Raw genomic sequence first — 25548 nt, 5'->3', positions numbered from 1 at the left:
GTGACTTTCCGAATCAAAGGAACTCAAACTATCTTTCACCAAGGAAGCCCGGCATTAGCCAGGCATAAAAAAATTCACCAAAACTCATGGTTGTTCCTCTCCACAGAAATTTTTAACAAAAGGCAAAAGATGTATTCATTCTAAAGAGAAACCAGAGTATAACCCGGCAGAACACAGGTGCTGTTCAACTCATGGTGACTCCCAGACACCCTAATTTGCATGTCTATGCAGCTGCATGGAGGCCGGAATCAGCAGGGACGCGTAACAATCGGCTTCATCAAAACAATATAAGACGCACGGCCCGGCAGGACACAGACACTGTTAAACTCATGGTGACTCCAAAACCCCCAAATTTGCATGTCTGTGCAGCTGCATGGGGGCGGGAATCAGCAGGCACGCGTAACAATCGGCTTCATCAGAACAATATAAGACGCACGGCCCGGCAGAACACAGACGCTGTTCAACTCATGGTGACTCCCAGACACCATAATTTGCATTTCTGTGCAGCTGCATGGGGGCAGGAAACAGCAGGCACGTGTAACAATCGGCTTCATCTGAAAAATATAAGACGCACGGCCCGGCAGAACACAGACGCTGTTAACTCATGGAGACTCCAAGACACCCTAATTTGCATGTCTGTGCAGCTGCATGGCTGTAGGAATCAGCAGGCATGCATAACAATCAGCTTCATCAGAACAATATAAGGCACAAGGCCATGGAATTTGTGGCAAATATATGCATAGGTGGATCAAGACGATCAAATTGTTTTCTAGGCCACGTTTACCACCAACAACAACATTAACACTGTCTGCGTGACTTTCCGAAACAAAGGAACTCAAACTATCTTTCACCAAGGAAGCCCGGCATTAGCCAGGCATAAAAAAATTCACCAAAACTCATGGTTGTTCCTCTCCACAGAAATCTTTAACAAAAGGCAAAAGATGTATTCATTCTAAAGAGAAACCAGAGTATAAACCGGCAGAACACAGATGATGTTCAACTCATGGTGACTCCCAGACGCCCTAATTTGCATGTCTATGCAGCTGCATTGAGGCGGGAATCAGCAGGCACATCAGAAGAATATAAGACGCACGGCCCGGCAGAAACCAGACGCTGTTCAACTCATGGTGACTCCAAGACACCCTAATTTGCATGTCTGTGCAGCTGCATGGGGGCAGGAATCAGCAGGCACGCGTAACAATCAGCTTCATCAGAACAATATAAGGCACACGGCCATAGAATTTATGGCAAATATATGCATAGGTGGATCAAGACAATCAAATTGTTTTCTAAGCCACGTTTACCACCAACAACAACATTAACGTTGTCTGCGTGACTTTCCGAATCAAAGGAACTCAAACTATCTTTCACCAAGGAAGCCCGGCATTAGCCAGGCATAAAAAAATTCACCAAAACTCATGGTTGTTTCTCTCCACAGAAATCTTTAACAAAAGGCAAAAGATGTATTCATTCTTTTTTTTTTCAATTAACAGTTTTTATTGGACACGAGGTAACCCCCGTGCCAGAAAAGATACGGTACAAGGATGCCATCAGAGCATCAACAGAAAAGGAAACAGTGCATAGCATATAACAGTACAGTACAAGGCAGGTATCAGGGGGAGCTCAATAACTCCGCTCGTAAGCAGCCAACCTAAAAACACAAGCTGCCAAAAGACAAAAGTAAGCACGTGTAGAACAAACCCCTGAGTAGCAGAGGCAAAGGAGGAAACAAAAAAGAGGGAACCAAGAAAAAAAAAAAAAAAAAAAAAAAAAAAAAAAAGGAAAAGGGAAAGAAAAAATAAAAGAGGTGGAGAAAGAGCAGAGGAAGGAGACTGCAAGCGCAGATAGACAGGGAGAGAGAAAGAGGGGGGGGGGGGGTTAAGGGGTGGCTCGACTCGTGGTTCAAGGCGGATCCTCCCGACGATGCCATTCCGCCCAAACTGCATCATGAGTGTCCAAACTATCTCGTAACCTGGCAGTCATTTTTTCCATTAGTTCAATATCTTTGATCCTGGCGTAGAGGTCAGATTGAGAAGGGGGTGACAGGCGCTTCCAATGGAGGGCAACTAGGCATCTCGCAGCCGTCAATACATGCCTCAACAATTTCTTGGAGGACTTGGAGATCCGCAGGGCTGAGACTCCTAGTAAAAACAGTTTCGGGGACCAGGGAACCAGCACTCCAAGGAGGCGAGATAGCAACTGCTGGGTCTCCGTCCAAAACGGTACTATCTTGGGGCAGGTCCAGTAAATGTGGTACAAGGTTCCCCTGGCTCCCTGACAACGCCAACACCTGTCTGAACTGGATGGATAGATAGCGTGGAGGATAGCCGGCGTCATGTACCAGAAATACAATATTTTATAGGCATTCTCCTTATACAACGTACAAAGAGAGCTTTTAGCCGCCTGGGACCAGATCGTCTGCCACTCTGTCTCCGAGATCTCCTCCCCGAGCTCCCTCTCCCATCGCAGCATGTATGCATGCTTACCCTGGGTGGGGAAAGAGCGAGAGTTCAGCAACCGATACGTATCAGATATCAACCCGCGTCGAGCCGATCCCTCCAGTACCAGTTTTTCGAAAGGCGTTGGCGTTGAAAATTGGAGCCCAGGGGCAAATGATTGTGCATAGTGTCTTATCTGCAGATACCCATAGAACACCTGGCGGGGTAGGTCAAATTTCTTTTGCAAATCGGAAAACGATAGGAGTTTCCGTGTTATGGGGTCCACTAAATGGCCAAAATTAAAAAGATCACGCGACGCCCAAGGCGACGACATCTGATGGGTCAAACTATCAGGCATCCTGGGGTTGAACAGGAAGGAGGTCAAAAGAGACCGCTCCGAGCTCAGGCTATGCGTCCGGGACAGTCTGCGCCAAAGCGTCCTGAGGTGAAGCATGGGCCCCAAGAGTCGGCCCGGATCCACCTCCGCGCCTGCATTCCATAGTAGGCTATTCGGGTGTGCGGGAGCCATCCAAATTTTCTCGATTTGTGTCCATATATTATAAGAGCGCTGAGGGAACCAAGAGGTAACGGCGCGCAGCTGAGCTGCCTGATAATATTTAAGCAGGTCAGGGAACCCCAGTCCCCCGTCAGTGCGGGATGCTGTCAAGACCGTCCGTGGGACTCTGTGTCGCCCGTAATTCCAGACGAAGCGGACCAGATCCGCTTGGAGCTTACGTAGGTCCGCGTATGGGACTGGTATGGGCAACGTCTGGAATAAATAGAGGAGTTTGGGAAGGATGACCATCTTAACAGATGCCACCCTACCCAGAAGGGAAATGTGATGGGCCCTCCACTTCTGCAAAAGTTCTCTTATGGAGCGATAGAGGGGGGGGAAGTTGGCCTTATATAAAGAGTCAAAGGACGGGGTGATCTGCACCCCCAGATATTTCAACCCCGCTGTAGCCCAGTGGTAGGGAAAGCACTGCTTTAGATGTCGAACCTCCTCGTCGGGGATGTTAATGGGGAGAGCTACCGACTTGGCCGCATTTATCTTATAACCCGACAGGGACCTATACAGATCGAGTTCAGCGTGGAGGTTAGGCAGGGAGATTCTAAGTTGGGTCAGGGTCAGAATAACGTCGTCTGCGAAAAGCGCCAGCTTGAATTCCCTACCCCGCACCAAGACACCCCGGATATCCGGGTTCCTGCGAATCGATGCCGCCAGGGGCTCCACGCAAAGCGCGAACAGAAGTGGCGAAAGTGGGCATCCCTGGCGCGTTCCATTTGCTATCGGGAAAGAGGGAGAGTGGGCAAAGGGGGTCTTAACCTGAGATGTAGGATTCGTATAGAGGTGCTGTATGGCCTGCAGGAAGGGGCCGCGAAGTCCTATGTGTTTTAACGTGGCAAACAGGAAAGGCCAGCTGAGGCGATCAAATGCCTTTTCTGCATCCAAACTAAGGGCTAACGACTCCTGGCCCTCCCTGTTCACCACATCTATCAGGTCGATAACCCGTCTGGTGTTGTCCCCCGCTTGGCGGAGAGGGACAAAGCCCACCTGGTCCTTATGAACCAATGAAGGGAGCAGCACATTTAGACGCAGTGAGAGGAGCTTGGTGAAAATTTTTAAATCTGAGTTAAGTAACGCGATTGGCCTGTAGCTAGCGCACAGCGAGGGGTCCTTGTCGGGTTTGGGGATCAGAGTTAGAAACGACCGCTGCATGTCCGAGGGGATAGGGGTCGTTTGAAGGAAGGCATTAAACAGCTTGCACATGCGCGGGAGGAGGATGGGGAGAAACGTCTTATAATATTCATAGGGGAGACCGTCTGGGCCAGGGGATTTATGTGCGGGCAGGGACTTAATGGCAGCCGTGAGTTCCTCCTCTGTCACAGAGGCGTTAAGGGAGAGGAGGTCAGCAGGCTGGATCTTAGGGATTCCACTGTGTTCCAAGTAGTCACGCAGACGATCAGCCAGGTCAGGGGGTGAGGGGTCATGCGGTATGTCAGGGTCGCTATATAAGGCTGTGTAAAATTCCTCAAAAGCCCGAGCTATGTCCCGAGGGTGGGTCAGAAGGCGGCCCGTACCATCTTTAATCTGGTGAGGGGTGGTCATGTGGGAGCGTTCCGATAGCTTACGCGCCAGCAGAGAGTGAGCCTTATTTCCCTTGTCATAGTACCTTTGTTTTAGCCGGAGTAGGGCCTTCTCCACCTGGCCTAAGGCCAAGTCCCGAAGTGTTGTGCGTAGGCATACTATCTTTTTAAGAAGGGGTATGGATGGAGAAGTTTGCAGTTGGCTCTCTAGTGTCCTCAAGTCCCTCTCTGCCTGCACTTTGGCTGCTTTCGCATCCCTTTTCATGGCCGAGGAGAGCGCCATGCAACGACCCCGAAGGACTGCCTTATGGGCCTCCCAAAGAGTGGCCAGGGAGACGTCCGGGGTATCGTTTTCGACGAAATAGTTTTGCAATGTCTTCTGCATTTCCAACCTAGAGGGGCTATACTGGAGTAAAAAGTTGTTCAGCTGCCAGTGACAGGGCCTGTGGTTAGGGGCACCCAGGTCCAGAGTCAGGACCACTGGGGCGTGATCAGACCAGGAGATCGGTAATATTCGGGCCTCCCTAGTAACACGGAGGGTGGCGTTGTTAACAAAAAGGTAGTCTATACGGGAGTGCATGCGGTGCGGAGCAGAGTAGTATGTAAACTGTTTATCCCCCGGGTGAAGGGCGCGCCAGGAGTCAAACAGGGCATAACGTCTAGTAAGCTGGCGAAAAAGTTTAGAGTCTCTGTGGGCCCGGGTCTGTGGGTCCGACGGGTTCAGGACCAGGCGGTCAAGGGCCACCGACTGGCACAAGTTGAAGTCTCCTCCAAATAGCAAGTATTCGTTGGGTGACCGGAACAACCGCGCAAGTACTCTAGAGAGAAAGTGAATCTGGTGGGTGTTGGGTGCATATAGAGTGCATAGCGTAACTGGTTGCTGCTGCCAGAGGCCCCTCAGGATGATGTAGTGCCCTCTAGGGTCAATAAATGACTCTGAGCATTTAAAGGGGGAACCTTTCCTAAAAAGTATGGCCACTCCCGCTCGCTTTCTAGGATTGAACGCCTGGAAAATCTGGGGGTACTGTCTGGACGCAAACCCAAAGGAGTCCCCTTTGTCGAAGTGCGTTTCCTGGAGAAAGACAACGTCCGCCCCAGAATGCCTGATCTCCCGCAGTGTAAGATGTCTCTTCCGATTTGAATTTAGGCCGTGGACATTGAGGGACATAATCTTAGCCATGGTCATGGGTATGTGCAAGCAAGAAGGTACTTATCTGATCCCGCCGCGAGGATATGCCGGGGCCCGCCTGGGGGAGACGCCATTCCGCAGACACAGTCCGGACAGCCGCCAGGAGCACGAGCCGAGCCACGGGAGCAAGGGAGGGGAAGAAGAAAGAGAAAGAACAAAAGGAGGAGAAAAAAAGGAAAAAGACAACATTAAATGCAATGCAATCAAAATGACATTGAGTAAAACGAGGCCCGAGTGCACCGCGCCACTCAGGGCCCAAAGGGTTCCAATAAGTCCTCCCGACCAGGGCCCCCCAAAAGGGAGAGGGTCCAGGCCGGGGGGACATAGAGAACTACAGTAACCAGTAACAACAAAGTACAATAGGGTACCAAGGGAACTTCTAGTAGGTCGGACCTACAGGGGGGGTGGGTGACCAGAAGTCTCCAACTGCACGTGCCCAATGAACAAAGCAAGTGTCAAGTGGTGGGCCCAGGGGAGGAGGGGTTACAAATGGAGCTGATGGGTGGGTCAGGGGGGGTCAAGCAAAAGAGGAAGTCCGATAGAATCAGTCATCAGCCATGACCAGATTGAGGGGGACCGCGGGGGGAGCCCCGGTCCCGGGGTCGCTTGGTCGGGGGGACCTTTTGCCAAACCGTGGGAGGGGGCGGGGGTGTAGCCACCAGGTCCCACTCTTGAAGGCGGGGGACAGGAATGTCCATAGTTTCGCAAAAGGTGTCAAGGTCTTCAGGATAGCGGAGCACCGCTGATTGACCCTGTCGGCGGGCTGTGAGGCTGAAGGGGAAACCCCAGCGGTAGACTATGTCGCGTTCCTGCAACAGGAGCAGAAGGGGTTGCAAGAGTCTGCGCTTCTGCAGGGTTATCCAGGACAGGTCCGGGTAAAGCTGCAGTGGGACGTTGCCCAAGACCACCTTTCTGGCGGTGCGAGCTTTACGCATGATGTCTTCTTTCAGGGGAAAGGAGTTAACTTTGCAGATGATGTCACGAGGTCTGGAGGCAGGTCCCTTGGGGCGTAGGGCGCGATGCGCCCGGTCCATCTCTATTGGTTTGTCCGGGGGGTCTCCCAAAAGGTCATTGAAGAGGGTTTGCAAGGTATGGTGGAGGTCTTCAGGGCCCTCCGATTCAGGCAGGCCTCTAACACGGATGTTGTTCCTGCGCCCCCTGTTGTCCAGATCTTCCAGCTGGCGCTGCATATCTCTGAGCATTAAACGATGATCAGCACTCTGCATTTGCGTGCGATGAACTGCGATTTTGGTTTCCTGGATTTCCTCCTCCGCCATTTCCACCCTATCAGATAGATGTTTAAAGTTGGCATGTAGAACTTGAATTTCGGCTCGGCAGGCCGACTTGACCTCCTCAATGAGCAGCTTAAAATCATCTTTAGTCGGTATGGCCTGGAGATACGTCTGCCATGGAGGGACAGCTTGGGGAAGGGGGTCAGCCCCCTGGACGGGCTGGGGAGATAACAGAAGTAAGGGGGGGTCCCGACGTGACATCGGATGAGCCCCAGGCTTGGGTTGCACCCAGGAAGGCGACCGGGGTCCCCGCGCGTTCGACCATTCTGGAGTGCACGGAGTGGGCGCCCGGCCATCCATGGAGGTCACAGCGGGGGATCCAACTGCTTGGGCATAGGAGGCTGCTGTGTCTATCCCCCGCGAAGCAGACCTGGGCCCCGTACTGCGGGAGAGTCTCTGTGGCTGGGGGGGAGCAGATGGCAAATGAGGGGCATGCTGGGGCTGATGGAGAGAGGGGTGCTCTATCCGTGGACTTCCCAGGGTCCAGGCTGGATTGTGCACTGACAGGGGGGGGAATTCCTCTGACATGGTGGGGGAGGCAGAGGAGACGGGGCTCCCGAGAGTCAATTCTGAGGGAGTCATTTCTGTGGGAGTCATTTCTGTGTCCGGGGCGGTTCTGAGCAGTCTTGGTACTGCCTCTGAGCACTGTGTCAGTGGGGTTCCAGCGAGGCCCAGCGGGGCTTGTCCGGAGCTATGCTGCAGGAGTGCTGTCTGAAGAGACTGGGGAGGGGGAGACGCCGGGCGCAGTGCAGGCTGAGGCCTATGCAGGCAGGGGTGTTGCAGGCCCCCCAGAATCCAGGCCTGGCTGGGTTCCGTCAGGGGGGGAAAGTCCTCTGATGTGGCAGGGGGGACAAGGCTCCCGAAGGTCATGCCCGGGTCCGAGGCCGTCCGGAGCAGCCTCGGGACAGCCTCCGAGCACTGCGTCGGCGGGGTCCCATTGAGGCCTAGTGGGGCCTGCCCAGAGCTGTGCGGCGGCGGCGCCGCCTGGAGTGGCTGGAGCGGGGACAGACTCACGGTTCCCGGGTCCTGGCGGTGGTGGGCTGAAGGTCCCCAGGCGGATGGCGGCTGATCCCCCGAGCCGGCAGGCGAATAGACGCTGTGGGAAGGCGGCGGCCGCATGGAGGAGTCCGGCGCCATCTTGGGCCCCCCACCTCGTGCCAGAGGCGGCGGCGAAAAGTACCCCCGGAGGGTCGCAGAGGATCCGGGAGGCGGCTGAGAGGACCCCCGGATCTTAGAGGAGCGGGTGCGCCGTGATCCACCCATTTTCATGCGGTAGGTGTCCCCTAAACAGGCCAAAGTGCTGCGGGCTGTGAGAGAGCTAAGGGCTCACACGTCCATGCAGGGCTACGTCCGGCCACGCCCCGATGTATTCATTCTAAAGAGAAACCAGAGTATAAACCGGCAGAACACAGATGCTGTTCAACTCATGGTGACTCCCAGACACCCTAATTTGCATGTCTATGCAGCTGCATGAAGGCAGGAATCAGCAGGCACGCGTAACAATCGGCTTCATCAGAACAATATAAGACGCGCGGCCCGGCAGAACACTGACGCTGTTAAACTCATAGTGACTCCAAAACCCCCAAATTTGCATGTCTGTGCAGCTGCATGGGGGCGGGAATCAGCAGGCACACGTAACAATCGGCTTCATCAGAACAATATAAGACGCGCGGCCCGGCAGAACTCGGACGCTGTTCAACTCATGGTGACTCCCAGACACCCTAATTTGCATGTCTATGCAGCTGCATGAGGGCAGGAAACAGCAGGCACGCGTAACAATCGGCTTCATCAGAACAATATAAGACGCACGGCCCGGCAGAACACAGACGCTGTTCAACTCATGGTGACAGCAAGACACCCTAATTTGCATGTCTGTGCAGCTGCATGGGGGCAGGAATCAGCAGGCATGCGTAACAATCAGCTTCATCAGAACAATATAAGGCACACGGCGATAGAATTTATGGCAAATAGATGCGTAGGTGGATCAAGACGATCAAATTGTTTTCTAGGCCACGTTTAGCACCAACAACAACATTAACGCTGTCTGCGTGACTTTCCGAATCAAAAGAACTCAAACTATCTTTCACCAAGGAAGCCCGGCATTAGCCAGGCATAAAAAAATTCACCAAAACTCATGGTTGTTCCTCTCCACAGAAATCTTTAACAAAAGGCAAAAGATGTATTCATTCTAAAGAGAAACCAGAGTATAAACCGGCAGAACACAGATGCTGTTCAACTCATGGTGACTCCCAGACACCCTAATTTGCATGTCTATGCAGCTGCATGGAGGCGGGAATCAGCAGGCACGCGTAACAATCGGCTTCATCAAAACAATATAAGACGCACGGCCCGGCAGAATACAGACGCTGTTCAACTCATGGTGACTCCAAGACACCCTAATTTGCATGTCTGTGCAGCTGCATGGGGGCAGGAATCAGCAGGCATGCGTAACAATCAGCTTCATCAGAACAATATAAGGCACACGGCGATAGAATTTATGGCAAATATATGCGTAGGTGGATCAAGACGATCAAATTGTTTTCTAGGCCACGTTTACCACCAACAACAACATTAACGCTGTCTGCGTGACTTTCCGAATCAAAGGAACTCAAACTATCTTTCACCAAGGAAGCCCGGCATTAGCCAGGCATAAAAAAAATTCACCAAAACTCATGGTCGTTCCTCTCCACAGAAATCTTTAACAAAAGGCAAAAGATGTATTCATTCTAAAGAGAAACCAGAGTATAAACCGGCAGAACACAGATGCTGTTCAACTCATGGTGACTCCCAGACACCCTATTTTGCATGTCTATGCAGCTGCATGGAGGCGGGAATCAGCAGGCTCGCGTAACAATCAGCTTCATCAGACCAATATCATACGCACGGCCTGGCAGAACACAGACGCTGTTCAACTCATGGTGACTCCAATACACCCTAATTTGCATGCCTGTGCAGCTGCATGGGGGCCGGAATCAGCAGGCACGCGTAACAATCGGCTTCATCAGAACAATATAAGACGCACGGCCCGGCAGAACACAGACGCTGTTCAACTCATGGTGACTCCAAGACACCCTAATTTGCATGCCTGTGCAGCTGCATGGGGGCCGGAATCAGCAGGGACGCGTAACAATCGGCTTCATCAGAACAATATAAGGCACACGGCCATGGAATTTGTGGCAAATATATGCATAGGTGGGTCAAGACGATGAAATTGTTTTCTAGGCCACGTTTACCACCAACAACATTAACGCTGTCTGCGTGACTTTCCGAATCAAAGGAACTCGAACTATCTTTCACCAAGGAAGCCCGGCATTAGCCAAGCATAAAAAAAATTCACCAAAACTCATGGTCGTTCCTCTCCACAGAAATCTTTAACAAAAGGCAAAAGATGTATTCATTCTAAAGAGAAACCAGAGTATAAACCGGCAGAACACAGATGCTGTTCAACTCATGGTGACTCCCAGACACCCTATTTTGCATGTCTATGCAGCTGCATGGAGGCGGGAATCAGCAAGCATGCGTAACAATCGGCTTCATCAGAACAATATAAGACGCACGGCCTGGCAGAACACAGACGCTGTTCAACTCATAGTGCTTCCAATACACCCTAATTTGCATGTCTGTGCAGCTGCATGGGGGCAGGAATCAGCTTCATCAGAACAATATAAGGCACACGGCCATAGAATTTATGGCAAATATATGCATAGGTGGATCAAGACGATCAAATTGTTTTCTAGGCCACGTTTACCACCAACAACAACATTAACGCTGTCTGCCTGACTTTCCGAATCAAAGGAACTCAAACTATCTTTCACCAAGGAAGCCCGGCATTAGCCAGGCATAAAAAAATTCTCCAAAACATATGGTTTTTTGATTGAAAATGTATACTTTATTTTTCAAAGAAAATATACAAAAAAACAAATACTTCAACAGGGTACATTCAGTTCCAAGCGTACAGATAATTTACATTCATTCACTCATTCTGCGGTATGATGCAACATGCATGACGCCGCATTACCCTGAAATCAGTACTTCCAAAAATCATGTCAAATTTTAAGTCATTAAACTGTCAAAAGAAAATAGCGTTCAACTGGGCAACGGATGTGATGGGGGGGAAGGGGAGGTGGGGTGGGGGGGGGGAGGAAAGAGTTCACAGGCCCGAAGCTTTATTGAACTACCAATGGATACACACAGTTGGGAGAGGGGGGGGGAAGGGGAGATCTTTAGACGTCCTCTTCCTCCGTAAAGTCCATCAGGTGATAGTCTCTTAGTAGACTGAACGTCAGTCTGCGACAATCCGCGATGGACATCCTCTCCCTCTGGTGGATGAGGCGTTTTCTGGCACACCATACGGCGTCCTTGAAGCAGCACAGCACCCGCCAGGCACTGTCAATGTCCTCCTGTGAGTGGGTCCCACAGAAGAGTCCGTTTAACACACCAAAGTGTGTAATAGCAGTCTGTGGTACAAAGTCTTTAAGTTCAGGTTCCAAGGCCCTCAACAGGCTCTGTGCAAAGGGGCACTCCCAGAAAACATGAAAAGCAGTTTCCTCCTGGATGATACAAAAAGGGCAGTGCCTGTATCTGCACAGGTTTCTGGCATGCATGAATGTCCTCAGCGGCAAACCCCCTTGGATTGCCATCCATGCCAGATCTTTGTGCCTGTTGGTGAGTCTCTTTGAAGAAACATTCCTCCAGACCACTTTGCAAGTGGCTGAAGGGAGGCCTGGAATAGTCTCAATGATGTCCGATGCTCTAATCAACTTGTGGATAGTTTTTGGCTTCCACAAGTCGGGCTTAACTCCATGCAGCCCCAGCTCCTTGATGAACTTGAAAGTGTCCAAGTAATACCATGGAGTGTCCCAGTTGTAGGGGACGGAGCTGTCCCATTTGTCCCATCCGAGAGACCTCCAAAGAGGTAGGAGGAAAAAACGGGACATAGAGTTACCGCCAGAGTCCACTGTTCTGTCAACCAAAGTCCTGCGGATACAGTTACAAGCAAAGAACACCCTCAGTAGTGTTGCGATGTCGGGCACTCCCTTACCGCCTTTGAGGGGTTCCTTGAACATAACCGCCCGCTTCACTCTGTCCATTTTGGAGCCCCAGATGAAGTGAAACACCGCCCTGGTGATGGCCTTGCGGGTGTTGTCCCGGGGGGGCCAGGCCTGGGCGAGGTACTGCAACACAGGGAGAATCTCGCTGCGGAGTACCAGTGTTTTACCTTCGATGGTGAGTTCTCTGAGGCTCCAAAGTCCAAACTTCTGTCTCATTTTCGCCAGTCTTTCCTCCCAGGACTTCAGGGCTGCGCCTTCCGCTCCAAACCAGACTCCGAGAATTTTGATGAAGTCCGCTTTGATGTTGAACGGGATGGGCGCAGAAGAAGGCAGGAACCACTTTCCGAAGAGCATGACTTCCGACTTCCCGCAGTTGACCTTTGCCCCTGAAGCTTGGCCGAAGTCCTCACACGTCCGGACGAGTGTGTCGATGGAGCGCCGGTCGGCACAGAACACCGTCACGTCATCCATGTAGAGCGAGCACTTGACCTCCCGTCTTTCTGGTCCTGGTGCGGTGATCCCTCTGATCTCTGGGTTCTGTCTGATGCTTCGGGCGAATAGCTCTATACAGCAAACAAAAAGCAGAGGTGAGAGAGGGCAGCCTTGTCTGACCCCGGAGAAAATTGAAAAGGGGTCAGTTTTCCAGCCATTTACCAACACCAAACTACAAATGTCCTTATACATCACATTCACAAACGAACAAAACAGTTCCCCAAGACCAAACCTGCGCAGGGTTCTGCACATAAACTCATGGGAGACACGGTCAAAGGCCTTCTCCTGGTCAAGACTGACCAGGGCCGCGTGCACACGGCGGCCATGAATGTACTGGACCGCGTCCCGGACAAGCGCAAGGCTGTCCGCAATCCTGCGACCAGGAATGCCACAAGTTTGATCCGGGTGGATGATCTGTCTGACAGATTTCAGCCTGTTGGCCAAAACCTTGGCGAGGATTTTGTAGTCCACGTTCAAAAGAGAGATCGGACGCCAGTTTTTCAGGTCCGATCTCTCCCCTTTACGTTTATACAAAATCGTGATCATCCCCTCTCTCAGTGAAGGAGGCATTCTACCCTCCACCACCATCTCCTCGTACAGCTCGAGCAGGTCCGGGCCCACGAGGTCCCACAGGGCTACATAGAGCTCAACTGGGAGATCATCGCAGCCCGGGGTCCTGCCCCGCCTAAAGGATTTAGCGGCAGAGTGCAGCTCCTCCAACACCAGGGGGGCGTTGACGGTCGATGAACCTGCAGGATCAATTTGGTTAGTGATACCTGACAGGAACCTGTCGGCTGCCTCCGAGTCCGTTTCTTTCGGGGAGTAGAGGTTGGTGTAGTAGTCTGCGACCACTTGCATTACAGCCTCCTTCCCCTTCTGGAGAGTTCCGGTCTCGTCACGCAGTTCAGACAAGGGAGTGTGTCCTGAATGGAGTTTCCTGAAAAAGAAAGAGTTACACTTCTCACCTTTCTCAAGATTCTCCACCTTGGCACGGAAGACAATGTGCCTGGATTCTTCCTCAAAGTACCCTTTCAGGCTCTTCTTGGTGTCCTCCAGGTCCTGCCTAACGTCCCAGCCGCAGTGGTGAAGGTCCTGCAGGGACTGCAGCTCACGTTGCAGTCTCCTGAGTTCCTTCTTCCTTGCACACACTTGCTGTCGTCCCCTTGCCTGAAAGAAGCTGCGCAGCTTAACTTTCACAACCTCCCACCAATCACTTACCTTTCCGAAGAATCTCTTTTCCTCCGTCCAAGAGGCATAGGCCTCCCGGAGTTCCCCCATCAATTCCTCATTTTCCAGCAGGGTGGTATTCAGCTTCCAGGAACCTGGTCCGTGAGCAAAGCTCTCGCCCAGTTCACCCCGAAAGTGAATGGCCCTGTGGTCAGAGAAAAAGCAGGGGATCATGAAGAACTCACGATGCTTGACTGCTCTTGAAGTGAGCACAAAGTCAATCCTGGAACGCACAGATCCATCTGGCCGGCACCATGAATAATTCACGGTACCTTGCCCTATCGATCCCACGGCATCCCGTAAGGATGCCTCCGAGATCATCTCCATGAGCAGTTTTGAAGTAACATCAAGTTTTGCGTATATGCTAGAACTGCGCCCATCCTCCTCTATCGGACAGTTAAAATCACCGCCGATCACTACTGCTCTGGTGGTGACAAGTTGCATCCGCAGGGTCTGGAAAAGTTCCAGGCGCGCATTCGTATCTGGGGGGGCGTACACGTTGATGAGCCTAATTGGCTCTCCCGCCCATGAGCCATCTATGACCAAAAGACGGCCACAGACAAGCTCATGGATGGAGTCAACCGTGAAGCGTCCCCCCCTGATAAGAATGGCTACCCCTGCATTCCTGCAATTGCCACCCCCGGACCAGTAGGAGGGACCGAGGGTCCACTGAGAGGTCAGATGACTGTACCTTCTCAAAGGAGGAAGACCGCACTCCTGGAGCATGTAAACATCACTCTGATGAGTTGAAAGAAAAGTCAGCGCCGTTCGCATTCTAGAGGTATCCTTGATACTCCTCACATTAATGGAAAAGATTGAGATCTCAGCCATAATGAAAAAGGGGTATGAGGTCTAGTTAGCAAGGGGCCGAACTTACCTCCCCGAAGGGGGCGGGTGGCTCCTCCATCTCCACAGCTGCCTGTTCTGGGTTATGCCCAGTTCCTCCAGGACTTCCTCAACTATCTCACTGAAGTTGGCGGTGGGGATAGGCACATAGTTGGCCATAATCTCCTCCTCGCCTTCCTCACCTGCAGACTCTAGGTCCTCCACTACTTGCCCTGGTCCAGCGCTTTCGTGCTGGGCCCCGTTGGGCCGTTTGGTGGAGGTGGCGGGTTGTTCTGCCAATGGGCTCACAGTCTTCCGTTTCCGGCCTCCTGTTTTGCCACTGGCAGGGGTGGAAGGGGGGAGGGCGGGGAAGTCCTCCATGGAGGACAGGTCTGGGGAGGGCGGTGGGGCAGGAAGGGTCTCCTCTGAGCCAGAGGGGGTGGGTGGGGGTGTGCCAGAGGAGGGGACAGAGGAGGGGACGGGGACAGGGGTGGGGATGGGGACAGGGGTAGGGACATGGACAGGGACAGGGGCAAGGACAGGGGCAGGGACAGGGGCAGGGGTATACTTACCTGTGGCCTTCCGAGGCTCTTTTGGTTTGCTTTCGGTCGGCTTCTTCCCAGAGCTGGAGGCTGGTTTACCCTGGATCAGGGCTCCAGCATAGGTCCGGGTCCTTTGGGGGCAGTGCCTGAAGGTGTGCTCTGGCAATCCGCAGAGGTTGCAGGCTTTGGGCCTAGGACAGTCCTTGGTCTCGTGGCCTGTAACCCGACAGATCTTGCAAGCAAGTTCTGTACACTCCTTTCCCATGTGTCCGGGACGGCCACATCTGTTGCAGTTGTAGGGTATCCCGGAGTAGAAGAGGTGTCCTGCAGATGATCCTAGCGAGAAGCACGCCTGCAGGTGCTGTAAGTCCCCCGAACGGTCTTTCCTGAGCTTGCATAGCACAGACCACTTCCCTATCCAGAAGCCGTTGACATCAAGGATTCGGACTGGGTCCTTTACCACGGTGCAAAACCTCTGTAGGTAGGTGGTTATGTCTCTGCTTTGGGTATGGGGGTTCCGCATGGCCACCGTCACCCACTTCTCGTCCTGTGTTATAGGGCAGTTCGCAACAAACTTCCGAAAAGGGGATTCAGGGCCACTGGTCTTTACCATCTCCCAGTATCGTCTGCAGACTTGGAACGACCCAAAGGTGATGTAGAAGATCCCTCTTGCGAAGGACTGCACCGAAAGCGTCTCCGCTTTGCTGAAGCCCTGCTCCAGGATCATCTTCTTTCCGAAGATCTCCGAGGTCATGTCAGGGACTCTTCCGTTCACCTCTTTCAGCTGCAGCACGACCGTCTGCTTCATCCAGGGCTCCAAGGTTGGCAGCCCGTCTGCAGGCAGTTTTGGCTTCGCTGGTCTCGGTTGGCTGGCGCCGGCCGGGATGGAAGTGGAGGTTGAGGCAGAGACATTCTCGGGGGCCTCGGAGGAAGTGGCTGGGGCAGGGTTCTTCTCCATCATCTCCTGGGTCTCCTTCGTCTCATCGGTCACTTTTTCAGTCTTCTTCTCGCTTTTCCCCATCTTCAAGAAGTCTGGAAGTCGCTTCGGGAGTTCTTCGGCGGCTTCCTTCCTTGTTCCTCGACGTCTTCGCTCTTAGCCTTTACAAAGGCTCTCGCATCTACTGCCCGAAGGTAGTAATGCGGATCTCTTCATCACGAAAGATTTTTGCGTTTTGAAGAGAAACCAGAGCTGCACGGAGGCAATATTTAAGTTTATTTTGCAAAGCAAATATACAAAAATCAAATACTTTTGACAGGGTACATTCTCTGTACTGCGACGCAGCGCATAAATACACTACATATCAATACAGTTGCAAGCATACAATTAAATTACATTCATTCAACCCATTCTGCGGTATGATGCCTGATGTGTTGCGCAGAGTTGTGAAAAACCCCGAAACATCACATCGTGCATGACGCCGCATTACCCTGAAAACAGTAGTTCAAAAAAAGCGTGTCAAGAAATGTCAATGTCAGGGGGAAGGGGAAATCTTCAGACGTCCTCTTCCTCCTTAAAGTCCCTCAAGGTATAGTCTCTCAGCAGACTGAGGGTCAGTCTGCGACAGTCCTCAATGGACATCCTCTGCCGGTGGTGTACGCGGCGGTTCCTGGCGTACCATAAAGCGTCTTTAAAGCAACACAGCACCCGCCAGGCACTGTCAATGTCCTCCTGTGAATGAGTTCCACAGAAGAGTCCGTTTAACACACCAAAGTGTGTAATAGCAGTCTGTGGTACAAAGTCTTTAAGTTCAGGTTCCAAGGCCGTCAACAGGCCCTGTGCAAAGGGGCACTCCCAGAAAACATGATGAGATGTTTCCTCCTGGATGATGCAAAAGGGGCAGTGCGTGTATCTGCCCAGGTGTCTGGCATGCAAGAATGTCCTGAGCAGCAATCCCCCTTGGATTGCCATCCATGCCTGATCTTTGTGCCTGTTGGTGAGTCTCTTTGAAGAGACATTTCTCCAGACCACTTTGCAAGTGGCTGAAGGGAGGCCTGGAATAGACTCCAAGATGTCCGATGCTCTGATCAACTTGTAGATAGTTTTTGGCTTCCACAAGTCGGGCTTAACTCCATGCAGCCCCAGCTCCTTGATGAACTTGAAAGTATCCAAGTAATACCATGGAGGGTCCCAGTTGTAGGGGACGGAACTGTCCCATTTGTCCCATCCAAGAGACCTCCAAAGAGGCAGGAGGAAAAAACGGGACATGGAGTTACCGCCAGAGTCCACAGTTCTGTCAACCAAAGTCCTGCGGATGCAGTTACAGGCAAAAAACACCCTCAGTAATGTGGCGATGTCGGGCACGCCCTTACCGCCCTTGAGAGGTTCCTTGAACATAACAGTCCGCTTTACTCTGTCCATTTTGGAGCCCCAGATGAAGTGAAACACCGCCCTGGTGATGGCCTTGCAGGTGTTGTCCTGGGGGGGCCAGGCCTGGGCGAGGTACTGCAACACAGGGAGAATCTCGCTGCGGAGTACCAGTGTTTTCCCTTCGATGGTAAGTACTCTGTTGCTCCAAAGTCCAAACTTCTGTCTCATCTTTGCCAGTCTTTCCTCCCAGGACTTCAGGGCTGCGCCCTCCGCTCCAAACCAGATTCCCGCCTCCATGCAGCTCCAAGAGCTGCATGGAGGCGGGAATCACAGAAATTTTTAACAAAAGGCAAAAGATTTATTCATTTTAAAGAGAACCAAAGTATAAACCGGCAGAACACAGATGCTGTTCAACTCATGGTGACTCCCAGACACCCTAATTTGCATGTCTATGCAGCTGCATGGAGGCGGGAATCAGCAGGCACGCATAACAATCGGCTTCATCAGAACAATATAAGACGCACGGCCCGGCAGGACACAGACGCTGTTCAACTCATGGTGACTCGAAGACACCCTAATTTGCATGTCTGTGCAGCTGCATCGGGGCGGGAATCAGCAGGCACGCGTAACAATCTGCTTCATCAGAAAAACATAATACGCACGGCCCGGCAGAACACAGACGCTGTTCAACTCATGGTGACTCAAAGACACCCTAATTTGCATGTCTGTGCAGCTGCATTGGGGCAGGAATCAGCAGGCACGCGTAACAATCGGCTTCATCAGAACAATATAAGACGCACGGCCCGGCAGAACACAGACGCTGTTCAACTCATGGTGACTCCAAGACACCCTAATTTGCATGTCTGTGCAGCTGCATGGGGGCGGGAAACAGCAGGCACGCGTAACAATCGGCTACATCAGAACAATATAAGACGCACGGCTCGGCAGAACACAGACGCTGTTCAACTCATGGTGACTCCCAGACACCCTAATTTGCATGTCTGTGCAGCTGAATGAGGGCATGAAACAGCAGGCACGCGTAACAATCGGCTTCATCTGAAAAATATAAGACGCACGGCCCGGCAGAACACAGACGCTGTTTAACTCATGGTGACTCCATGACACCCTAATTTGCATGTCTGTGCAGCTGCATGGGGGTAGGAATCAGCAGGCATGCGTAACAATCAGCTTCATCAGAACAATATAAGGCACACGGCCATGGAATTTGTGGCAAATATATGCATAGGTGGATCAAGACGATCAAATTGTTTTCTAGGCCACGTTTACCACCAACAACTACATTAACGCTGTCTGCGTAACTTTCCGAATCAAAGGAACTCAAACTATCTTTCACCAAGGAAGCACGGCATTAGCCAGGCATAAAAAAATTCACCAAAACTCATGGTTGTTCCTCTCCACAGAAATCTTTAACAAAAGGCAAAAGATGTATTCATTCTAAAGAGAAACCAGAGTATAAACCGGCAGAACACAGATGCTGTTCAACTCATGGTGACTCCCAGACACCCTAATTTGCATGTCTATGCAGCTGCATGGAGGCGGGAATCAGCAGGGACGCGTAACAATCGGCTTCATCAGAACAATATAAGACGCACGGCCCGGCAGAACAGAGATGCTGTTCAACTCATGGTGACTCCAAGACACGCTAATTTGCATTTCTATGCAGCTGCATGGAGGCGGGAATCAGCAGGCACGCGTAACAATCGGCTTCATCAGAACAATATAAGACGCACGGCCCGGCAGGACACAGACGCTGTTCAACTCATGGTGACTCCAAGACACCCTATTTTGCATGTCTGTGCAGCTGCATCGGGGCGGGAATCAGCAGGCACGTGTAACAATCTGCTTCATCAGAAAAATATAATACCCACGGCCCGGCAGGACACAGACGCTGTTCAACTCATGGTGACTCCAAGACACCCTAATTTGCATGTCTGTGCAGCTGCATGGGGGCAGGAATCAGCAGGCATGCGTAACAATCAGCTTCATCAGAACAATATAAGGCACACGGCCATAGAATTTATGGCAAATATATGCATAGGTGGATCAAGACGATCAAATTGTTTTCTAGGCCACGTTTACCACCAACAACAACATTAACGCTGTCTGCGTGACTTTCCGAATCAAAGGAACTCAAACTATCTTTCACCAAGGATGCCCGGCATTAGCCAGGCATAAAAAAATTCACCAAAACTCATGGTTGTTTTTCTTTTTTTTTTGAAAAGCCTATGGCGTGTGAACACACCCAAAAAACTCCACCCGGTGCAGAAAAAATGTGCACACACATAAAGAGTGTTCACAAAAACGTGCAGACGGGTGCAACGTCAAGTGGTCCTCCTGAGAAGAGGGACCCAAACCCTGATCCCCCGGGGAAACCCTGGCTCCAGACGGGGACTGAGGTACTGTGGTCCGAGCAACCGAAGCCGACACGGACCCAACTTCCTCGGAGGGACTGCCGAAAGAGAACCCTCCCAGTACTAGGTGGGGCTCCCCCGAAGGGAGACCCCATGAGAGCAGGCGAACTAAGCCAGAAGGCCATGTCCACCCACTCCCAAGACGTTCAGGGCTGGCCCGAGGACCCGCACCCTACTAATCACACAGTGACAAAACGTGCACAACAAAAAAAGACAAAAAAGTGACAAACACAGGCTTAAATAAAATAAAGTGGGGGAAGGGATAGTGGAGAGGAGAGTGAAAGAAGTGGCCATTGTGGTGAAACAATGACCAGGCCCTCCGGCCAGGAATAAAAAATTCCTCCGGTCCTAGCCAAAAGGCCCGGCCCAGGAGGCAGGTGCTAAAAAAAAAGCGTGTATCTGGTGCAGTGACCGTGGTATTTTAAATCAATGTGTCCCTCACACACAGTGATCTTCAGATACCCCTGGACTGCCACTCCAGGGGCACATGCACCATAGGCTTTTCATTCCATATCCGACCCCCCGACCGGCCAGTGCTCGGACCACAGTACCTCAGTCCCCGTCTGGAGCCTAACGCCCCGGGGGATCAGGGTTTGGGTCCCTCTTCACAGGAGGACCACTTGACGTTGCACCCGTCTGCACGTTTTTGTGAACACTCTTTATGTGTGTGCACATTTTTTCTGCACCGGGTGGAGTTTTTTGGGTGTGTTCACACGCCATAGGCTTTTCAAAAAATGAATCTGCACAGACATGAAAATTAGCGTGTCTAGGAGTCACCATGAGTTGAACAGCGTCTGTGCTCTGACGGGCCGTGCATCTTATATTGTTCTGATGAAGCCGATTGTTACGCGTGCCCTGCCTTCTGATTCCCGTCCCCATGCAGCTGCACAGACATGCGAATTAGGGGGTCTTGGAGTGACCATGAGTTGAACAGCGTCTGTGTTCTGCCGGGCTGCGCGTCTGATATTGGTCTGATGAAGCCGATTGTTACGCGTGCCCTGCCTGCTGAATGCCGTCCCCATGCAGCTGCACAGACATGCAAATTTGGGTGTCTTGGAGTCACCATGAGTTAAACAGCATCTGTGTTCTGTCGGGCCTGTGCGTCTCATACTGCTCTGATGAAGCCGATTGTTACGCGTGCCTGCTGATTCCCGCCCCCATGCAGCTGCACAGACATGCAAATTAGGGGGTCTTGGAGTCACCATGAGTTGAACATCGTCTGTGGTCTGCCGGGCTGTGCGTCTTATATTGTTCTGATGAAGCCGATTGTTACGCGTGCCTGCTGATTTCCGCCCGACTGCAGCTGCACAGACATGCAAATTAGGGTGTCTGGTAGTCACCATGAGTTGAACAGCATCTGTGTTCTGCCGGGTTATGCTCTGGTTTCTCTTTAGAATAAATACATCTTTTGCCTATTGTTAAAGATTTCTGTGGAGAGGAACAACCATGAGTTTTGGTGAATTTTTTTATGCCTGGCTAATGCCGGGCTTCCTTGGTGAAAGATAGCTTAAGTTCCTTTGATTCGGAAGGTCACGCAGACGGCGTTAATGTTGTTGGTGGTAAACGTGGCTTAGATAACAATTTGATTGTCTTGATCCACCTACGCATATATTTGCCACAAATTCCATGGCCGTGTGCCTTATATTGTTCTGATGAAGCTGATTGTTACGCATGCCTGCTGATTCCCGCCCCCATGCAGCTGCACAGACATGCAAATTAGGGTGTCTTGGAGTCACCATGAGTTAAACGGCGTCTGTGTTCTGCCGGGCCGTGCGTCTTATATTGGTCAGATGAAGCCGATTGTTATGCATGCCTGCTGATTCCTGCCCCCATGCAGCTGCACAGACATGCAAATTAGGGTGTCTGGGATTCACCATGAGTTGAACAGCGTCTGTGTTCTGCTGGGCCATGCGTCTTATATTGTTCTGATGAAGCCAATTGTTACACGTGCCTGCTGATTCCTGCCCCCCATGCAGCTGCACAGACATGCAAATTAGGGTGTCTTGGAGTCACCATGAGTTGAACAGCGTATGTGTTCTGCCGGGCCGTGCGTCTTATATTGTTCTGATGAAAACGATTGTTACGGGTGCCTGCTGATTACCGCCCCCATGCAGCTGCACAGACATGCAAATTAGGGTGTCTTGGAGTCACCATGAGTTGAACACAATTTGTGTTCTGCCGGGATGTGCCTCTGATATTGTTCTGATGAAGCCAATTGTTACGCGTGCTTGCTGATTCTCGCCCTCATGCAGCTGCACAGACATGCAAATTAGGGTGTCTTTGAGTCTCCATGAGTTGAACAGCGTCTGTGTTCTGCCAGGCCGTGCGTCTTATTCTGTACTGATGAAGCCGATTGTTACGCGTGCCTTGCCTGCTGATTCCCGCCCCCATGCAGCTGCACAGAAATGCAAATTAGGGGGTCTTGGAGTCACCATGAGTTGAACAGCATCTGTGTTCTGCCGGGCCATGCGTCTTATATTGTTCGAATGAAGCCGATAGTTACGTGTGCCTGCTGATTCCCACCCCCATGCAGCTGCACAGATGTGCAAATTAGGGTGTATTGGAGTCACCATGAGTTGAACAGCGTCTGTGTTCTGCCGGGCCGTGCGTCTTATACTGCTCTGATGAAGCCGATTGTTACGCGTGCCTGCTGATTCCCGCCCCCATGCAGCTGCACAGACATGCAAATTAGGGGGTCTTGGAGTCACCATGAGTTGAACAGCGTCTGTGGTCTGCCGGGCCGTGCGTCTTATATTGTTCTGATGAAGCCGATTGTTACGCGTGCATGCTGATTCCCGCCCCCCTGCAGCTGCACAGACATGCAAATTAGGGTGTCTGGGAGTCACCATGAGTTGAACAGCATCTGTGTTCTGCCGGGTTATGCTCTGGTTTCTCTTTAGAATAAATACATCTTTTGCCTATTGTTAAAGATTTCTGTGGAGAGGAACAACCATGAGTTTTGGTGAATTTTTTTATGCCTGGCTAATGCCGGGCTTCCTTGGTGAAAGATAGCTTAAGTTCCTTTGATTCGGAAGGTCACGCAGACGGCGTTAATGTTGTTGGTGGTAAACGTGGCTTAGATAACAATTTGATTGTCTTGATCTACCTACGCATATATTTGCCACAATTTCCATGGCCGTGTGCCTTATATTGTTCTGATGAAGCTGATTGTTACGCATGCCTGCTGATTCCTGCCCCCATGCAGCTGCACAGACATGCAAATTAGGGTGTCTGGGATTCACCATGAGTTGAAGAGCATCTGTGTTCTGCTGGGCCATGCGTCTTATATTGTTCTGATGAAGCCAATTGTTACACGTGCCTGCTGATTCCTGCCCCCCATGCAGCTGCACAGACATGCAAATTAGGGTGTCTTGGAGTCACCATGAGTTGAACAGCGTATGTGTTCTGCCGGGCCGTGCGTCTTATATTGTTCTGATGAAAACGATTGTTACGCGTGCTTGCTGATTCTCGCCCTCATGCAGCTGCACAGACATGCAAATTAGGGTGTCTTTGAGTCTCCATGAGTTGAACAGCGTCTGTGTTCTGCCAGGCCGTGCGTCTTATACTGTTCTGATGAAGCCGATTGTTACGCATGCCTTGCCTGCTGATTCTCACCCCCCATGCAGCTGCACAGAAATGCAAATTAGGGGGTCTTGGAGTCACCATGAGTTGAACAGCATCTGTGTTCTGCCGGGCCATGCGTCTTATATTGTTCGAATGAAGCCGATAGTTACGTGTGCCTGCTGATTCCCACCCCCATGCAGCTGCAGTTGAACAGCGTCTGTGTTCTGCCGGGCCGTGCGTTTTTGTAATGTTCTGATTAAGCCGATTATTACGCGTGCCTGCTGAGTCCTGCCCCCATGCAGCTGCACAGACATGCGAATTAGGGTGTTTTGGAGTCACCATGAGTTGAACAGCACCTGTGTTCTGCCGCGTCGTGTGTCTTATATTGTTCTGATGAAGCCAATTGTTACACGTGCCTGCTGATTTCCACCCCCATGCAGCTGCACAGACATGCGAATTAGGGTGTCTTGGAGTCACCATGAGTTGAACAGCACCTGTGTTCTGCCGCGTCGTGTGTCTTATATTGTTCTGATGAAGCCAATTGTTACACGTGCCTGCTGATTTCCACCCCCATGCAGCTGCACAGACATGCAAATTAGGGTGTCTTGGAGTCACCATGAGTTGAACAGCATCTGTGTTCTGTCGGGCCGTGCGTCTGATATTGTTCTGTTGGAGCCGATTGTTATGCGTGCCTTGCCTGCTGATTCCCGCCCCCATGCAGCTGCACAGACATGCAAATTAGGGTGTCTTGGAGTGACCATGAGTTGACCAGCGCCTGTGTTCTGCCGGGCTGTGCGTCTTATATAGTTCTGATGAAGCCGATTGTTATGCGTGCCTGCTGATTCCTGCCCCCATGCAGCTGCACAGACATGCAAATTAGGGTGTCTTGGAGTCACCATGAGTCGAACAGCAACTGTGCTCTGCCGGGTCGTGCGTCTTATATTGTTCTGATGAAGCCAATTGTTACATGTGCCTGCTGATTCCCAACCCCATACAGCTGCACAGACATGCAAATTAGGGTGTCTTGGAGTCACCATGAGTTGAACAGCGTCTGTGTTCTGCCGGGCCGTGCGTCTTATATTGTTCTGATGAAGCCGATTGTTACGCGTGCCTGCTGATTCCCTCCCCCATTCAGCTGCACAGACATGCAAATTAGGGTGTATTGGAGTCACCATGTGTGTGTGTGACCGTGTGTTCGATTGGATGTGTGTGTGTGTGACCGTGTGTTCGATTGGATGTGTGGGTGTGACCGTGTGTTCGATTGGATGTGTGTGTGTGTGATTGCGTGCGTTTGTGAAATCGAGTGGATTTGATCGTATATGTATGTGTGATTTTGATCGTGTGTATGCCTGAATGCTGTATGATTGAACAGATTGAAGTTATGTGCCCATGGTTTACAGTGAAGCTGTTTGGCAGCCAGGCATATTCTATTGTATAAGACGGCAGCATTGTGCCATGTGCTTTGGTGGGGGAGGGATGATTTGTTTGGTGGGCCATGTGGCTTGGGGGAGGGGCGGACAGTGTTCTGATTCTGTGTTTCTTGACTTTGCAATTTTCAGAACAAAGTTAGATATAACATTTTATGATGCATATGGAAACTGTATATTGTGGATGATTTGTCTGTATAGATGTGGGATTATTCAGCCTGCAATATGTGCGGCTGAGACTTTTTTGTATTTTCTGAATGTTTTGTTCCTGTGTATAGGATGTTCATGTGAATGAGAAATGGAGACTGTGTGTATTTAGATAATATTATGTTGGACGGGTTGCCTTTGTATAGTTCAGCCAGGCAAGGCATGTTCCATGGTGTAAGATGGCCCTCTTGCCATGAGGCTCGGGGGATGGGCAGACAGTATTGTTGGATCCCTGTGTGCTTCTTGAATTTTGTAATATGTTCAATGATCTATGCGAGGAATAGAAATGGATAGATTGAGATTTTTACCTTTGCATGGGACCAAGGGATGGGCAACCAGCATGGCTGTCCCATCGTTTTGCAGAGTTGGTAACCCTTTGTAGACAATAGCATACAGGCTTTTTATGTTGGAAGGTTTTAAATGATGTGACCTCACTGTGTATATTTTTTTAAATGGCTTGTTACGT

At 51.3% G+C, this 25548-nt stretch overlaps 1 protein-coding gene, 8 non-coding genes and 1 pseudogene across 9 annotated transcripts in view; 2 read left to right on the top strand and 8 right to left on the bottom strand.

The window, feature by feature from the left end:
• Positions 1-16165, bottom strand: part of LOC120935658 — a 49341-nt gene extending 33176 nt beyond the window's left edge. The window contains exon 1 of the mRNA XM_040347713.1: positions 15175-16165. Within this exon, the coding sequence (XP_040203647.1) occupies positions 15175-16165 (991 nt within the window). The remainder of the gene's footprint in view (positions 1-15174) is intronic.
• LOC120938150 lies at positions 46-160 on the bottom strand. The gene has a single exon (XR_005748793.1). It is a non-coding gene; the product is annotated as a U5 spliceosomal RNA (small nuclear RNA).
• On the bottom strand, positions 858-972 carry LOC120938766. Its single transcript, XR_005749211.1, has one exon. It is a non-coding gene; the product is annotated as a U5 spliceosomal RNA (small nuclear RNA).
• LOC120938374 lies at positions 1378-1512 on the bottom strand (annotated as a pseudogene).
• Positions 9101-9215, bottom strand: LOC120938765. The gene has a single exon (XR_005749210.1). It is a non-coding gene; the product is annotated as a U5 spliceosomal RNA (small nuclear RNA).
• Positions 9638-9753, bottom strand: LOC120938781. Its single transcript, XR_005749226.1, has one exon. It is a non-coding gene; the product is annotated as a U5 spliceosomal RNA (small nuclear RNA).
• On the bottom strand, positions 10311-10426 carry LOC120938793. Its single transcript, XR_005749237.1, has one exon. It is a non-coding gene; the product is annotated as a U5 spliceosomal RNA (small nuclear RNA).
• Positions 16166-18812: 2647 nt separating the features above from the next.
• On the bottom strand, positions 18813-18927 carry LOC120938795. Its single transcript, XR_005749239.1, has one exon. It is a non-coding gene; the product is annotated as a U5 spliceosomal RNA (small nuclear RNA).
• A 2331-nt stretch (positions 18928-21258) lies between these two features.
• On the top strand, positions 21259-21373 carry LOC120938188. The gene has a single exon (XR_005748831.1). It is a non-coding gene; the product is annotated as a U5 spliceosomal RNA (small nuclear RNA).
• A 1391-nt stretch (positions 21374-22764) lies between these two features.
• LOC120938187 lies at positions 22765-22879 on the top strand. The gene has a single exon (XR_005748830.1). It is a non-coding gene; the product is annotated as a U5 spliceosomal RNA (small nuclear RNA).
• The last annotated feature ends 2669 nt before the right edge of the window (positions 22880-25548 follow it).

The sequence above is a fragment of the Rana temporaria genome, chromosome 4 (assembly GCF_905171775.1).
Source record: "Rana temporaria chromosome 4, aRanTem1.1, whole genome shotgun sequence".
Taxonomy (NCBI): domain Eukaryota; kingdom Metazoa; phylum Chordata; class Amphibia; order Anura; family Ranidae; genus Rana; species Rana temporaria.
Note: the sequence above shows the minus strand (reverse complement) of the source record. Positions and strands in the feature narration are given on the sequence as shown.